This window comes from Sebastes fasciatus, chromosome 24 (genome assembly GCF_043250625.1).
Source record: "Sebastes fasciatus isolate fSebFas1 chromosome 24, fSebFas1.pri, whole genome shotgun sequence".
Classification (NCBI taxonomy): Eukaryota; Metazoa; Chordata; class Actinopteri; order Perciformes; family Sebastidae; genus Sebastes; species Sebastes fasciatus.
The window spans coordinates 3,369,428-3,385,476 of NC_133818.1; the positions used below are offsets into that span (position 1 = coordinate 3,369,428).

General features: G+C 40.9%; 2 protein-coding genes across 3 annotated transcripts; one reads left to right on the forward strand and one right to left on the reverse strand.

Moving 5' to 3' along the window:
* Positions 1-2,298: 2,298 nt before the first annotated feature.
* LOC141762602 (transcription factor 15) lies at positions 2,299-4,296 on the forward strand. Of its 2 annotated transcripts, XM_074626510.1 has the most exons (3): positions 2,299-2,354; positions 2,479-3,000; positions 4,138-4,296. In XM_074626510.1, the coding sequence occupies exons 2-3, from the start codon at positions 2,491-2,493 to the stop codon at positions 4,171-4,173; spliced, it is 546 nt and encodes a 181-aa protein (XP_074482611.1). In that variant the 5' UTR covers positions 2,299-2,354; positions 2,479-2,490; the 3' UTR covers positions 4,174-4,296. The 2 variants fall into 2 exon arrangements, with proteins under 2 accessions (XP_074482611.1, XP_074482612.1); XM_074626511.1 differs by lacking the exon at positions 2,299-2,354 and having other exon boundaries at positions 2,410-3,000.
* A 2,486-nt stretch (positions 4,297-6,782) lies between these two features.
* On the reverse strand, positions 6,783-15,567 carry bzw1a (basic leucine zipper and W2 domains 1a). The gene is made up of 12 exons (XM_074626509.1): positions 15,430-15,567; positions 13,564-13,637; positions 13,298-13,474; positions 12,757-12,851; positions 12,511-12,576; positions 11,741-11,876; positions 11,432-11,541; positions 11,084-11,254; positions 10,332-10,478; positions 9,306-9,444; positions 8,263-8,385; positions 6,783-7,481 (listed from the first exon to the last, which is right to left on the reverse strand). The coding sequence occupies exons 2-12, from the start codon at positions 13,625-13,627 to the stop codon at positions 7,450-7,452; spliced, it is 1,260 nt and encodes a 419-aa protein (XP_074482610.1). The 5' UTR covers positions 13,628-13,637; positions 15,430-15,567; the 3' UTR covers positions 6,783-7,449.
* Between the last annotated feature and the right edge of the window lie 482 nt (positions 15,568-16,049).

The following is a 16,049-nucleotide window of genomic DNA, read 5'->3' on the forward strand; positions in this document are numbered from 1 at the left end:
CCTGAAGGTCAATATAAGATGAGACAATCACACAATGTTCAAGATGTTTTAATAACATTATGATGTTTAGAATTTGTTTATGAGAAGCGTTTATTTAGCTGATGTTTTTTGGGAGCGGGCAGCGCCAGAGAAGCATTTGACTTTGCTACAGGGGCCAGACAAGTTCACGGCCAGCGGGTACGGGGCCACAAAGGCGGAGAGGAAATGAGGATTAAAAGATTAATGAGGCCGCATTAGCTCCAGACCAATTAGGATTCCTCTCTGCCTGCCTCTCCCTGACTCCTGCCTCTGCACGGCCGAACACTAAAGAGCCGGCTGACTTCTTACGACTGATTAGGACGGAGCTGGACGGTTTGTTAGGACCACAGCAGGAGCAACAAGCTCGGTCCTCTGTTGATATTTGTTGCCATCACTCTAATCCCTGTGTGATTCTTTACAAATTTAAGGAAGATATATCTGCTTCCTGTTGCAAGAAGGTGACCTTTGACCTCAAGAAATCTTATTTTATATGCTTACTTACTGGAAACAGGCTGGAAATCTTCAATATTTTGCAAGAAAAAAACCTTCTAGAAATGATCATTAGGGCTTTACTGCCCTCTGGTGGTAATAATAATAATAATAATAATAATATCAAGAATATAAAACTGCACAGAAATGCAGATAAAACTTAAAGATCACATCAACAGGTTTAAATTAATTTCCCGTTCATGATGAATGAAATCAACAACCTGACTTGTAGGTTGCTCCGAGCTTTTACAGCAACACTCACAAGGCATCGTCCCTTCACAGATATTTATATCCACCCCCAAAGATGGCACTGGGCAAGGTGGAGGAGGTGGAGGAGGAGGAGGAGGAGGGGAGGGGGTGCATGTGTTCATCCTGGTGGGCACTCACAGGACGGGACGGGCGGGTCCACCTGGACTGTTCACTCAGTGGAAGCTCAGAGACGCCGCCAAGGCTGCAAAGTTGTCCTCTGTCCTGCAGGACGCCAACAGGCGGGACACAAACATACACACACACACTAGTTATTAGTAACCTGCAGTGTGAATCACTACGTTAAAGTGACCATCAAGTTCATCTGCTGAGTGTGAAGGAAACATGATGTGTGAGAAGATTTCATTTGGGTTAAAGGAGTTTACTCCTCTTTCTCTGCATTGGTTGATTGGTCAACTCTGAATGAGGACACAAAATAGGAGGCAAAAAATAAATGTAATTTTTGTGTAAATGAATGCTTTAGTTGAGGGCAGCAGTCATTTCACCTGTCTAATTTCTTTGTGGAAAATTTGAGTGATGAGGACACAGTTCACTGGTGTAAAGCATTTTGTTTTGTTATGCACTATAGTGAGATATTGAAATGAAATGAAATGTTTTGAAATAGAAATAATCCCCTTTTCTGCAGCTATTTGGTTTTATTTAAACTGCACTGTGTTGATGAAACACGTTGCATCATGTATGGAAGGTGAAGCATGATATTTACTTTATTTCCTGAAGTGTTTTGATTAAATGCATATTGGCACAGACATGTTGTCTGCAGCAGCGTCAATCTAAGACCCAGCCCATTGACATGTGTCCTCTGTAGTGGACATTTTGTCCACATGCATATCCTCTTACTCTTTTGACCTACTCTATCAACCCTTGGTGTATTGTAAAGAGGACATCATGGGCTTTCCAGTGATATGGCATGTGTTTTTTTAATCAATTTGAATGTATTCTTGGTTTAATATCACTCTACAGTCTTTTCACACTGAAATAGTCCTGTAGTCCACTACAGTGGACAATAAAAATAAAGTTTAACAACCTAAATTGTTAAGATTTTCTTTTAACCCTAAATAGGAAGGAAATCACAAAAAAAAGTAATTGGAAGACACTTTTTTAAATTCGGTTCCCAGGAGGATATGATCCAGAACATGTTTGCTAGACTTCATGATTAGTCTGTTTGTTATTGAACCCTGAATATCGCCCCAAATATCCATATTGTTGCTCTGAGTCTATCCTCGGCTGTGAAGGCCTCATATCGGTGGAGCCTAATTTAAACCTGTATCCTCCAGACCACAACAGGTGCCTCCTCCTCCCCTCCTCCTCCCTTTAGGCTCCACCTGTCTTCCCTTCTCCGCGGCGGCCTGGCGACCCAGAAAGCAGCCGTCATTCATTAGCAATGGTATGCCGATGGGCCGGACGCACGGCGCAAACCCCCTCGGTCACCGGATCGGAGGCAGCTGCTCGGCCCCCCGGTGCTATTTTCACCCTGAAGGATAAAGTGATGTGCGGGAGCCGCACGCACGGCCCCAGCAGCCCTAGCAGCTCCAGTCAGCTCCAGCAGCTCCAGTCAGCTCCAGCAGCTCCAGTCAGCTCCAGTCAACTCCAGCAGCTCCAGTCAGCTCCAGCAACTCCAGCAGCTCCAGTCAGCTCCAGCAGCTCCAGTAGCTCCAGTCCTCCCCCAGCAGCTCCATTCAGCTCCAGCAGCTCCAGTCAGACCAGAGCAGAGCCAGGATGAAGTCCACTGCAGGCACCGACGGCTTCACCTCTGACCTGGACGACCTGGACAGCGGCAGCGACAGCTCGGACGGCGGCTGCAGCCCCCGCAGAGAGCCGGGTGAGGTGGCTGAAGAGGAGGCCGGAGGAGGCTCCCGGAGAGGCAGACGGAGGAGAAGGCGGAGACGCAGCAGCGGTGGAGACGCGTGCGTCGCCGGTGTGAGCAAACAGAGGCAGGCGGCCAACGCAAGGGAGAGGGACAGGACGCACAGCGTGAACACGGCCTTCACGGCACTCCGCACGCTTATCCCCACCGAGCCCGCCGACAGGAAGCTCTCCAAGATAGAGACGCTGCGCCTGGCCTCCAGCTACATCTCCCACCTGGCCAACGTGCTGCTGCTGGGGGAGGACTGCCGGGACGGACAGCCATGCCTCGGTTACCAGAGCATCCTGCACGGCACCACGGTGCACAGCGCGCCCTCACTGAGGCCCATCTGCACCTTCTGCCTCAGCAACCAGAGGAAACTGGTGAGCGGCCACTTACACCTGTTGCACCATGGTAACGTGCAAAAAAAGAGCCCATTACTGTCTCCTGCAATGCAGAATTGCTCGGGGGCTGATTTTTACGCAGCACCTATTTCAAGGTCACTCCATCCAGTGTGATACTTTTAGAGCAGATGATGCACCTGTGCAGGCTGCATCTTCTCTATGTTTGAAATAGAATTTCAGGTGCTGAGTTTGCGCGGGTCAAAGGTGATCTGAGTTGACCAAAGTTGACACCTGTTGCACCATGGTAACATGTACAAAAAGAGCCCATTACTATCTCCTGCTTTGCAGAATTTGCTCGGGTGCTGATTTTTACGCAGCATCTATTTCAAGGTCACTCCATTCAGTGTGATACTTTTAGAGCAGATGATGCACCTGTGCAGGCTGCATCTTCTCTATAGTAGAAATAGAATTTCAGGTGCTGAGTTTGCGAGGGTCAAAGGTGATCTGGGTTGACCAAAGTGGCACCTGTTTCTCCAGTGATTGACGACACAAAAAGAAAACAAGCTGTGGTGCCTTCAAAGGTTTTAGTGCTTCACTCAGTTACACTGGATCCTCCTCTGTAGAATGGATCTTAAAATGAGAAAACTGTTTTAGGTAAATATCTGGCACACTCCAAAACTAATGGATTAATGTGATGTGTTAAAGGAGAATTGATTATGAATAATGATGAATTACAGGTAACCAGTTAACTCCTTATATTTATACAGATAACACCAGTTTGAGAGTGCTGTAGATGAAAAATTAGGTTCCAAAATGGATTAAAAGACACCACAAAGCACCATGGTAATGGAAAAGTGCTGTAAATATTCTAAATGTAAATTGATATTATTAATATTAAACAACACTGATGACTTTCACCCAGTGAACGATCATTTCTATCCTAAATACACACGTGTAGTAGTGGATTAGAAGTGTTTACAGTAGTTTGGCTGGACACCTTGCAGTTATAAATAGAGGCTAGAAACTGTCACAAGATCATTTATATTATGTCAATATTACCTTTATGCAAAACTGTATTTTCACATTACAGCAGCATAAACTTTAGTATTTTTACTGGTGCTCTGCAAACATTTATTTGTCTCATAAAGTCTTCAAATCTTAATTTTGCCTCCACAGCTCAGAGATGGAGGGAAGCACTCAGCTGCTGTGTGAAGCCACGCGGCTCCGGACAGACGGGGAGTCCACCTTGATGTTGTTTACATGTAGACATACACCTGTAGGACTTTGTACATAATATAAATATATTTATTTTTTGGATTAGACTAGAGAAACAAATTAACACTGAAAAGCACTTTCTGTTCACGTTGGTGAGCTTCTGAACCTCGGTGTTTTGGTTGAGCTGTAACCTGAGCCGATGTGTAAAGTTGCACCTGACGGGGGGGCTATTTTAGTCCCACGAATAGTATAAACTACCCCACCACCGCCACCCCATGCCCAACTCCTTAAAAAAAGCCTCGTCGCCTTCAGTCACATGTAGGAAACTGAAGAGCAGCTACTGCAGCGGTTGCTGTCAGTTGAGCGCCGTTAACGCTGCTGTCAGAAATATCACAATTATTCAGAGGCACTTTAAAGGATCGTTAACTTTTCTACCATCTCTACCGTACCCTGCAACAAGGGATAGCACTATTTGTTTTTACCTAAAGCACTACCATAAATATGTGCTTCTGTTAGGACTGCTCGATTATGGCAAAAAAAACAATCACGATTATTTTTGGTCAATATTGAGATCATGATTATTGAACACGATTACTCATTGACTTGCATTTAACGTGCATTTATTGAACTTAAAAAAGTGGATTTCCTTGAACTTTAAATATATAATTTAACAAAAAAACAAAACAATTATCTTGCTCCATAAGCGTCGGAAGGGAAAAAAATGAAAATAAAGTTTGATTAATGGCCCAGCCCTCATATCCGTTACATCTAATCTTTTATTTTTTGGTGCATTAAAGGGTTACCTTTAAAGCTGGGTGAATTTTAGATGCACGATTGCATACAAAGCTAATGGAAAGACACGATTTAGGTGCACAAATTGACACAAAGCCAAAAAAGTGTGCATATCCCGAGGCTTTATGAATCTACTAACGTACAGAGACGAGAGGAAAGAGAATGGCACATGTCCACAGGATCTGTCATTTCCACGCTTCCCATTCATTGTCTATGTAAGGAGCTGTGCAATGCATTCTGGTATCGCCGCGGTGCGATTTGAGAGACAGGGCGTCACATTGGATGCTCCTCATTTGCATAAATTTGAGGTCTAGCCTACTTTATGCAAATCAGGGGAATCCAGCGTGACTCGCCGCCTCTGGAAACGTTTAAACTAAAGACTCGGTTATACTCCCAAACGGAGGCGTACACGGACATCTGCGGACACCTCGCGTCCAAAAAAACGCCCCGTGTCGACATCGTTCACCTATTTTAATGCCCGTTGTTTTACCATAAGTGGAGTAAATTTGGGGGTTTCGCGGTGCTTTGCCTGCTTTGACAATAGGAGGGAAATAATACTTATTCACGTTAGTTTGGATAAACTCAGGGGGAGATTTCAGGTAGCTTTATGTAAGAGTGGTGCCCTGGTTGGTTTCTATTTGTTGGTAAGTTTGGGGTCATTTGATTGGTTCATAATGAATTATTCGAGTCCTAATTGTTGCCGCCTTAATGCACAGGTGGAAATCAGACATTTCAAAACTGGGTACTGACGGAAGTTTTAGGCACCTCAAAAGCTCAAAGCTTTTCACAAAATTAAGATTTGTTCCCGATGTGAAGATCCAATTGGAAAATGATCAAACTGAATGGGAGACTACTTTAACTTTAACCCTTTCTCTCTCAGCCTTAAGTGGTTGATAAACATATATTTGCAGTGTGGTGAAATGTTTACTTTTGCATTGTTGCACAATCTCTGTATCACTTTAAAAACGCAAAACTGTGACGTTTTGCGTGCACATGGCATGCAAAGTGCATCCTTTTGCACTAATCTGGAGAATATATAAATGTAATCCTTTTACAATCAACTGGATCCCTTGATATTTATTATACAGCACATATGGATGAAAACGTTGCACACTACCTCAGTTTTAAATATGAAGGCCTACCTCTAAATCTAATGTGTAACATGACTGTATAAAAATGTACTTGAATACCTGACAACTGTGTCCTTTGCACATCGCAAATACTGGAGAAGCTGCTTGAAGATAAATGTATTTTTGTACAATACAAATAAAAATGAGAATAATATCAAACTTGTCTTTGTTCATTGTCCACAAATGCTCAAAATGTATTTCTACTTTATGTCAAAACAATTGTAGTTTGTGTGGGGGGACCCAATTTCAGTAACAATGAATGAATTTTGATGTTAGACTGGTTATTTGTATAAGATGTCAACCACAAAACACTCATGTCAAGTCAACATTATGATAGTAATTAACAGTATGTACATTTGATAGATACATAAGTTTGACTAATATTTTGTTTGTCACAATTATCTTTCTCTGGCAGAAATTTGCTCTATAAATTCCCAACAGATAATGTATATTTTTTTACCTCATTACATTTCTTTCTGACACATGGAAACTTTTTCCCACATTTATGTGGCACAAAAACATCAAAAGTGGGTTAAACATTTTTCAGTTTGTGTTTGAGGCTACACATTTTACAAAAAGTGCCTTCAGATTTGTTTGAAAAATGATTATGTTTAATGTTTTAATGCACTTTCTATCTAAATACAAAAATGTTGATAAAAATAACAATGCCAAAGAACACAGTCGAACCATTTCAATAATCTTTTATTTTCATAAAAAAGTCAATCGGTTCATATCAGATTAAAGAAAGTAGAAACCAATAATAATCAGTTAGCTGGCGAGGCATCTTACAGGGGGCGTGTCCTCTGACGGACTGATCTAGACACGCGGTACAGGTTTACCCAAAAGTCAAGAAAGGAGGCGAAGTTTAAGAGCCAACAGGAGCCAAAACATGAGCTGGGTGAAACAAAAAGTCAAAAAGGGGAGAAGAAAAAAAGAAATGTTGGCAAAATTGCTTTTTCGTCAGCCTCAGTCGCATGGCAAAAACGCAAACTCGAATATCAAACAAATCCTGGTTGTGATTCATACGAGCAGCGGCCATCGAGATCACATGGAATGTTTTGTATCCAAATTACAGAAGGAAATACAATAATAATAATACCAAAATAAAAAAGATGAGGGGTAGTATTCATCGTTTTCCGCTTCCACCGTGAGCCGCGACACCTAAACATGTTACGCATCTTTTTTTTATTTTGTTTAAATGCGTTTGAGTGGTGGAAGGCTGTTTGGGGATAAAAAAAAAGTAACAGGAGGTAGAAGAGAAAGAAGGAAAAAGACATTCTACTGCTCCTGCTGCTACTTTTTAAAAAAAAGAAAAGAAAAGGGGGAAAAAGCTCATCTGGCAGTGGAGGTTTTAGTCTGTCTCCTCTTCGTCCGACTCCGACTCTGCGGAAAGAAAATTATTGACTTGGTCAAAGTGATCAAAACTTCACTGTGTGTTTCAACGATTAAGACGTTAACATTAAAAAATTACATATTGCACAAGCCTCTTATTCTGGGTTAGGGATGAACAATTAATCGAACTTAAGAGACGTCCCAATCATGTTTTTTGCAGTCAATACGATCGCCGATGAGCCGCGTGTCGGCCGATACAGATTTTTGTTGTTTTGCTATAGCAACTGGTATACAAGGCTCCAGACTAACTTTTTTTCACCACTGTCGCCAAAAATAATTCCAACCATCCCAAAGTCAGCGTAAAGATCTTTGCACACCGAGTCAGTCACGCACAGAAACCATAAACATCTGCGTCTAACGGCCTAGTTTTTGCGGTGTGTCCGCGCCGGCGGCTCCAGTCTGCCCGTTTTACGGCCAATTCAGCACGGTTGTATCGGCGGCGGAGCCAATTCAACATCTTGCTTTAATTTTAGAAACAATTAAAGCAAGAAAATAAATTCACAGATTGATATTGAAAATAATTCATAATAAAAACAGCCCTAGATGTTATTTTGAGTCATCTTAAAAAACGGAAGCCATTTTGACTTTTAAAACACCGGCCGAACTCTAATAAAGGTTAAATTTCATTGTCACATTTATGCTGATTCACAGGGGAGGGAGCAGTCATTATTGGGAACACACTTTCCTGCTATGATAAGTCAACATATCTGCTGTGAGACCGGTTTACGGCCTCATGGTGAAAGGGTGTGTGTTGTGCGTTTTGTTTTTTTACCTTCCTCTGCGTTCTTCAGCCACTCGACGAATTTTTTCATCTGCTCGAGGAAAACGCTCTTCCCCTTGGCAACGTGGGCATCAGTGTACCACTTCAGTATGGCCTCTTCGCTCAATACATCCGCTGTTAGGAGGACAAGGACAGTGTAAAAGCTGTGCTCACAAACGTTACATCCAAAAGTGCCTGCCTTTGCAAAGGATCACTTAAAGAAAAAACAGTTGACTGATGCTTGACGGGAAGTGCTGCTTGTGGCTCTGATTAGCTTCTCAACCACTCAAGATTTTTCAGGGAAATGTGTAATCAGAAGCTGCACAAGCCAACCTTGCAAGTGTTTTGCTAAAATTAGGGAGGTACAACATTTTAAGGTCAGGGAAATGTTAAAAAATGACCCCATACTTGTCAGCGTTAAAAGTGAAGGGACTTTCAGAAACCTAAAACAAAATCAGACAAAGCGTCAGTGGAATGTTAAGGCTACATCCACACTAATACGTTAGCGTCCACAATACTCCAGCATTTTCAAGCACCTGGAACGGAGACGTTTCAAAACACTGCAGACGCCGTTTTAGTTTTTAAACTCGGGGGGGGGGGGGTTGCATTTTAATCTGGACGGACAGAAACGGAGACCTTTGAAAACGACGTTTTCAAACACCCACGTTCGCTTCTTGATTGGGCCTTACCAGTAATAACGTGTCCTTCCCTGATTTGTCACGCTCCATCATGTGAACCTTTTCCAGAAGAAAACAAACCTCAGCCTCGACCACCAGTGGTTAATTTCAACATGGATAACGAGTGACAAGTGTTGCCGACCTTGTTGTCTCTGCTTGCAGCTGTTGTGCAGTCAAATTCTGCATTTTATAATGCTACTACTGCCTACATGCGCAGGAGGAAAGCTATAATTTGAGCGCTTGGCATCAATTCCTGTGTCCAGCAATGCTTCCGGTTTACAGGCACACGCATGCCCAGTGTATGCGAATGGTCATGTAATATTTGTTTTCAGGCGTGGTAGTATGGACGTAAATTAATTCTGAAATGGCGACACCAACCTTTGTAGAGGAGCACCACGATCTTCTGAAAGGCCTTCATGAAGTGGATGTTGTCGTAGCAGTACTCCTGGATCTTCAGCAGCAGGCTGAGCTCGGACAGACCCTGGGAGGTGAAGGCTTTCAGCAGAAGGCTGTATTGCTGCAGAAATGAGAAGCCATGTCAGAGAAAACAGCTCTCCTTTCTGGGGCAGAGATGGAAATGCACTCAGCTAGCTCTCTTAGGAGTTATAATGTATGTAGTGAAAGCTTGTTGGTGCATCAAAGTGTATTGATTAACAGCAGACAGCTGAATGGGTTCCTCTTCACACTACTGAAGTTTTTGTTGTTCTTGTTCCTGTCTCTGGCCACTTTCACACCATGATCATCACATCAACAGTACAAATTACACTTGTGACGCAAGACAACTTCACACAAGCCCTCAGCACTGAGCTCTACTACTTCAGGGTGAAACAGGCCAGAATAAAATAAGTTTGATACAAAGATTCATCCTAAATTCACTCGCTTTATCCCTCGACTACAGAAAGAGCAAGTTTAGCATTCAGCAAGGCAGAAACACAGTACAACTACTGGTACAAACATCATCCCGTACACAACATTATCAAGATAATTGTGCTTTAAGTTAATAAAACTTTAAGTTGGTCTTCTTTTACATAAAACTCCAACCCTAATCCATCAAAAACATGCAGACTATTCCAGTGTTTTTCCTGCTTTCAACAATTCCAAAGTAAAACAAAACATTTGAGGAAGCTTTAATGTAAAGTAAAATCAAAGTGAGAACAGAGCTACTCTACTGCTGAAGACAAACTGTATTTCACAGCACTGAACAACACTTTCAGACTTGCCAGAACCTGCAGTCACTGTGGCAAAGTTCACAATCTATTGCCCAATCCTTGCAAACCAACACATGAGCAAATTCTCTGTTTTGGTTCTTAACTGTGTCTGATGGATTACTCTGTTTTAGTAGTGCTTTATTCAACTGTTTAAAATGCATTTAAACTTCTTCCAGGACTTAACGGTGGTGCATACCTTCAAGTGTTTGATGGCTTGTTCGGTCACCAGCTCTTCTTTCTTGTTCCACTCCACAGAGCTCATCACGCAGGTCCAGATCATGTTGATCATGGCCTGCTCAGAGAGGTTGGCCTTTTTCATCTCCTCTTTGGTGTAGGCGATAATCTGAACCAACAGAGAGAATAACAGTGCTGGATTAGCAATTATTATAGGCCACTAAACATCACATTCACACTTTGAAAAGGGGGAAAACGGAGTGGATAAGTACTGCATATGGGTATGTTGTGTCATTTCTGAATGATGCAGTTCAGGCCACTAATAACACTGAAACTGCTTATTTGTACTAAACTTTATGACTCATTGTGTCAGCTACTGCCTGACCACCTAATGTGTCAAGTCACAAACACAGAAATTATGCAACATGGCAAAGGGAGGGGAAGTATCAATATTGAGGACATTTGTCAAACACAAAAAGCTGTTACAAAAGAGGAACAATAAGGACCTTCACCTGCACCGACAGACATTTAACATGATAATAACAGCTGAGACAATGCCTCTGTCAGTTTCAACTAAATTTAAAAACATCCCAAGCTGCCTCACCAAATTGGTATTTACTGCAGAAATATTGTTTATTGTGAACTATTTGCTATTTTGTCCAGCAGCCACTGAGGCCAAAATTCTAGCTAGACCAGGATGTATTTATATTTCACTTCATATCGTCTGTGGCAGTGCAGCTGTAGCCTTGCTTTCTGATCCCAGAGAAACCTCACCTCCTTCTGAGGTTCACCGCCGGACATCAGCACCTGGAGATCCTTCTGCAGCTCTTTGCGGGCGCCGATGGATTGCTGGTTGCGGGCGAAGTCAGACAGCTCCTTCAGCCCGGCGTCAGTAAAGTACTTAGAAAAATGTTCGCAGCTCCGTTTGTTGGCAGGAAAGAGTTCCTGTGGGGCAGAGATATTTTCAGGTTAGAGCTGATGCATGTACGAAACCGGATGAAACGGCAAAAAATGCAGAATAACTATGTGCAAACAAATGTGACAACTTGTGCAGGACTTGAAAGTAAATCTAAAACACACAGATGATTTGCAAGCTATCACACATTAAAACAGTTAATTTACCATCAGCCTGTTGTCCATGCCGACTTTGCGGAGCATGGCAGCAACAGAGTTGATGTCCCTCTCATTGATCCATGCCTTGAACAGCTTGACAGCGAAGGCTGCAGATACTCCTAAATAAAAACGAGTCAAGACAAGTTGGGTTTCTGTTGTGCTCTCACGGAATACAAAGTCTCCCATGCTGACTGCGTAGCCAGTATAAAAAGGTCTTGGAACATGTCCACAAACCCAGAATTAACATTTTGGGGAGGACCTAAAGAGAAGGAAGCCTTCCTACTCATTTCCAATCCTTTCTACAGAATTTCTCCTCACCCTCTTTGACGAGGTTCTCGTTGTAGAGGCTGTTAAGGATGGAGGCTGATATGTTGCCGTTGGCCAGCAGGATGCCGGTCAGCATGGCCAGTTTGTTGCGCTCAGACTCAGTGAACCCCTTCAGAAACAGCAGCAACTACAGAGACAAAACAAATACAGGTTTGTTGTGTGTACAGTTACAGACGTTAGTTAATCCCACACATCTTTGATTTGAATGCAGGCAAATTCATACTGTACAACAACGCAGGTGTGGCTTTACCTTCAACTTTATTGTTTTGCAGCTGGCAACCGATCTGCTTTATAATGCGTGTCATTGTTGTTTTCTTACATTACTAGAAGATTAAAACGCAAACTGCCTATACATTTTTAGTTTTTCAGCTACAAAATTAAGTTTCACTCTAACTATAATCAATAACTGTGACATCACTTTTTAACACTTGCTGAATTATTGTAAAACTGTCAAAGTATTAGACATGTCTCTGAGGTGAAGCACAAACTAATACTAACTGCAGAAAATGCGTTTGAATGCTGACAGCTGAACTTAATTGCAGAGCATTGGTGAAAATATAGAAATCTTGGTAGAATGCACTTCTATTTTTCAAACATTATGTCCACCCCTAATTTCCTGTTAACATATAGTGAGAGTTGTGTGCTACTGCTGACAATTTATAGTTTTTCAGCTACAAAACGTGTCAAACCAGTACGACAAGTTGTGAGCTTAGTTCTGTTCAAAAACCGGTCTTTTATCCTGTTAAAAAAATTAAACACACCTTCTTGATCTCCTCTTCGAAACCCTTCTCCAGGTACTTGTAACGCCTGATCAGCTTGTTAAAAACCTAGTCGGGGAAAAAGACGCATTAAGTTAACTCATTGCTTAAACGTGTATGAAGTCTAAGGTGGCATTTCCCATATCTGAATTAAAAAGAGGAATGTCAAATCGGTTGTGGATCAATGATGACTGATATTTAATAAGTGCATATAAACGTGTACAAACAGTAGCTGGGCGTGCTTTCTACCTGAGCATATGCTTGCATCGTCTCCAGGTCTTCTTGTGCCGTGAAGAGGCAGAACTCAGTGCGGGTCATGTCGTCAGATAGAGTCCCACCTGGGGCTGCAGGAGAGAAAATAAAAGCGACCATTTAAGTTAAAACAGTAGTTGCTCGCTTTCATATACTTCGGGTCCACATCACATTTGTATGAATGATTTTATTTAGCTTCAATCAACCTCTTAAGACCTACTATACATGTCAGATCAAAACATTTCTGCATCTGATACCAAAGCATTAGCAAAAAAGTGTTACTACTTATTTGTTTACAGTCCACAGGTTAACTTCTTAGCCATATTGTGCTGCACAAGTAAAATTATGCAAAATAATTCAAAATGCATGCATTTTCCTCACCAACAATTGTCTACTGCACTTTAAATAAACATTATATCAAACTTAACATGTCTTTGCTCTACGTGAACAAGTTTAGATCTTGAATTTGATTCCTTTTTTTAATTATTATGTCAAGACTTAAGCCGATGTAAATAATGCCTTTCTTAACACAACTCACCCAGCATTCCGCCAGCCACCAGGATGTCAAAGAGTGTCTCTGCATACCGACGGTAGTCAAGCTTGGCGCCAGAGGCATCAAGGAATTTTGCGACCGCTTCCAAATCACTGCCAGTTTGATTCAAGCCTTGTACGATACTTTCTTGAAACTGAGTAGGGTCAAATCTCTCCTTTTCATCTGTGGAAAAGGGGCACACATGTTGGATTCAGAAAAGAAACAACAAGGGAACAAGATTTGTACATAGTTAGACATGCAAAGCAGAAAACCTCTTTTCCTCGTTTTGAACCGCTGGCCTGTTAGCGTCGGCTTTTGCTGCTTCTGATTACTCATAAAAGACACCCTGAAAAAGGATAGAACACAAGACAGTCAATGTTTGCTCAAGCTGTGCAGACTACACCTTAACACACAAGTGAACAACACAAAGTGCTGCCTTTAATTATGTTTTGTATTGCCAGCGTCTGGGTGTAACTTGGGTGAGCTCCATGTAACTGTCATGAGTTCACCACTATAATTTATTCTTACATAAGTTTGATAACAAAATGCAGCTAAATATGTACCTTTAACATTCTAAAGGATAAAGCTGGTCATATTGACAAAAAGTCTCATGAAAAGACCAAAACAAACAATGAATTGATCCTAGTAACTAGTATTGTCTGTGAAGAGCTCCATTGTTGTCCAATTACAAACACACCCAAGAGCCACACTGTTCCACTTGGTGACACGTCTTTTTATAAATCTGTTCGCTGTAATATATTTTGACCTGTAAACGCTCACCAGAGCACCAAATGTTACGACACATGTTGTAAAAAGTACAACAAATGAGCCATTTATTTGTGTAAAAACTACTTTTTTTTACAAATTAAAACAATATAGTTGTAACCAGGGTCTGAAATTAAATTCATGTTTGTTACACATTTAATTTCATGATTGTCAACTAAAATCTTCTTGAAGGACTAAAACTAGATACAACAATAGTGTTGGTTTCATTTGATATAGTATACAGATAATAACAGGAGGGCTTTTTGATAAAGTTATCCATACAAATGAAGACAAAAGGCAGTCTGAGGTGGTACAATGAAGCTGGTGGGTGTCTGTAGTTTGTTATTAATCAGGAGGATTAAATAGTTTACACCTTTATCAAACTGCCTTTGGTCTGTGTTGTCTTCATTTTAGACAATCAAAAAGCCCTCCTGTTATTATCTCTATATGTATCCTTTACACAGTGTGATTTTCAACAAAGCAGGGATAAAAATTCATGTGTGTTACACATTTAATTTCATGAAGGACTAAAACTAGACACAACAATAGTGTTGGTTTCATTTGATATAATATACAGATAATAACAGGAGGGCTTTTCGACAAAGTTATCCATAAAAATGAAGACAAAAGGCAGTCTGAGGTGGTACAGAGAAGCTTTGTAGTAGTTATTAATCAGGAGGATTAAATAGTTTAGTTGGTGTTGATATAGTAGTGTTGGTTTTATTTAAAAAATAAATATTATCCATACAAATGAAGACAAAAGGCAGTCTGAGGTGGTACAAAGGAGCTTTGTAGTTTGTTATTAATCAGGAGGATTAAATAGTTTACACCTTTATCAGAAGTGTGACCCTGAAGCAGACATGTTCTGGTGACTTTTTGAGCTTTAAAAGGATAAATAAATGAAGGATTCTCCAAACTACAGCTGGCTAATTGTAGCTTTGCATCAGCTAACTCCAGGCCTTCACCATGTGTTAGCTAGCTAGTTAGCTGGCCTGCTAGCTAGCTAACACGTGTTTGTTTATTTATTATAATAAATCACTCTAAAACACACTAAAAACAATCATGATGTAATGATATGACATTAAACACACCTTCCTGTTGACATGTCATCATAAACTTTGAGTTATAATAGAGACAAAGTTAAGCTATGCAAGATATAATGATGCTAAGTTAGCTTGATGCTAATGCTAAGTTAGCTTAAATGTGGCTAACGGCTAAGCTAACTTGATGCTAATGCTAAGCTAACTGCCCATGATGGCAACATTCCCGGATGAAAAACACCCTTTTAAACTGTTTATTTATACGTTTTAGCGGTTTTATGATTAGGTTAATGTGTTAGACAACCTTGGGAAGGTGTTAATACAAGTACTCACCGAAAGTAATGCAGATAAAAACCGGTATTTGAGCAGGAAGGATGAAACTAAAATGTGTCGACTCTCTCAGCGGCCTCAAACAAAAAGAAGCTCGACGTCAGGACTTCCGCTGGCTCCGCCTCTCTGCGCATGCGCGGTTTTAAAGGGGCTTTCCATTCCACAACAACAATAAAATAATAATAATAATAATAATATATAAATATTTTTTTTTTATTTATTTGTTTTGCACAATTTAAGACTATTGTCTTAAACACAACAATAAAAAAATTAATTAATAATATAAAGTGCAGGAAGAGGCAAAAAAAAAACACTGGGCTTATCTGAAGCCTCCACCTAGAGACAAGAAATAATATGACTACATAATAGTGATAACAAAACAATTAGGAATAATTGGAATTGGAATTCTAAGTACATAGTATGTAAGTCTAATGCAGTGAGGGCTAAAGTGCAAATGTACTACAGAGTATTAGGGCCACATTGAGGGAAAAAAACATCTGAGATTTCCAGAATAAAGTCATAATATTACGAGAATTAAGTCCTAACTAAACGAGAAAAAAAGTCGTAATATTACGAGAATAAAGTCATAACTTTACAAGAAAAAAAGTCGTAATATTACGAGA

What these genes read in the sequence shown, in the direction of transcription:
- bzw1a (XM_074626509.1), bottom strand. Translation starts at nt 13,627, where the DNA reads ATGAGTAATCAGAAGCAGCAAAAGCCGACGCTAACAGGCCAGCGGTTC. An exon ending in GCATGGACAACAGGCTGATG is followed by an intron (nt 11,255 to 11,431) that starts GTAAATTAACTG and finishes TCTGCCCCACAG; the next exon opens with GAACTCTTTCCTGCCAACAA. An exon ending in GCTGAAGAACGCAGAGGAAG is followed by an intron (nt 7,482 to 8,262) that starts GTAAAAAAACAA and finishes TTCTTTCCGCAG; the next exon opens with AGTCGGAGTCGGACGAAGAG.
- LOC141762602 (XM_074626510.1), top strand. Translation starts at nt 2,491, where the DNA reads ATGAAGTCCACTGCAGGCACCGACGGCTTCACCTCTGACCTGGACGAC. An exon ending in TCAGCAACCAGAGGAAACTG is followed by an intron (nt 3,001 to 4,137) that starts GTGAGCGGCCAC and finishes TTGCCTCCACAG; the next exon opens with CTCAGAGATGGAGGGAAGCA.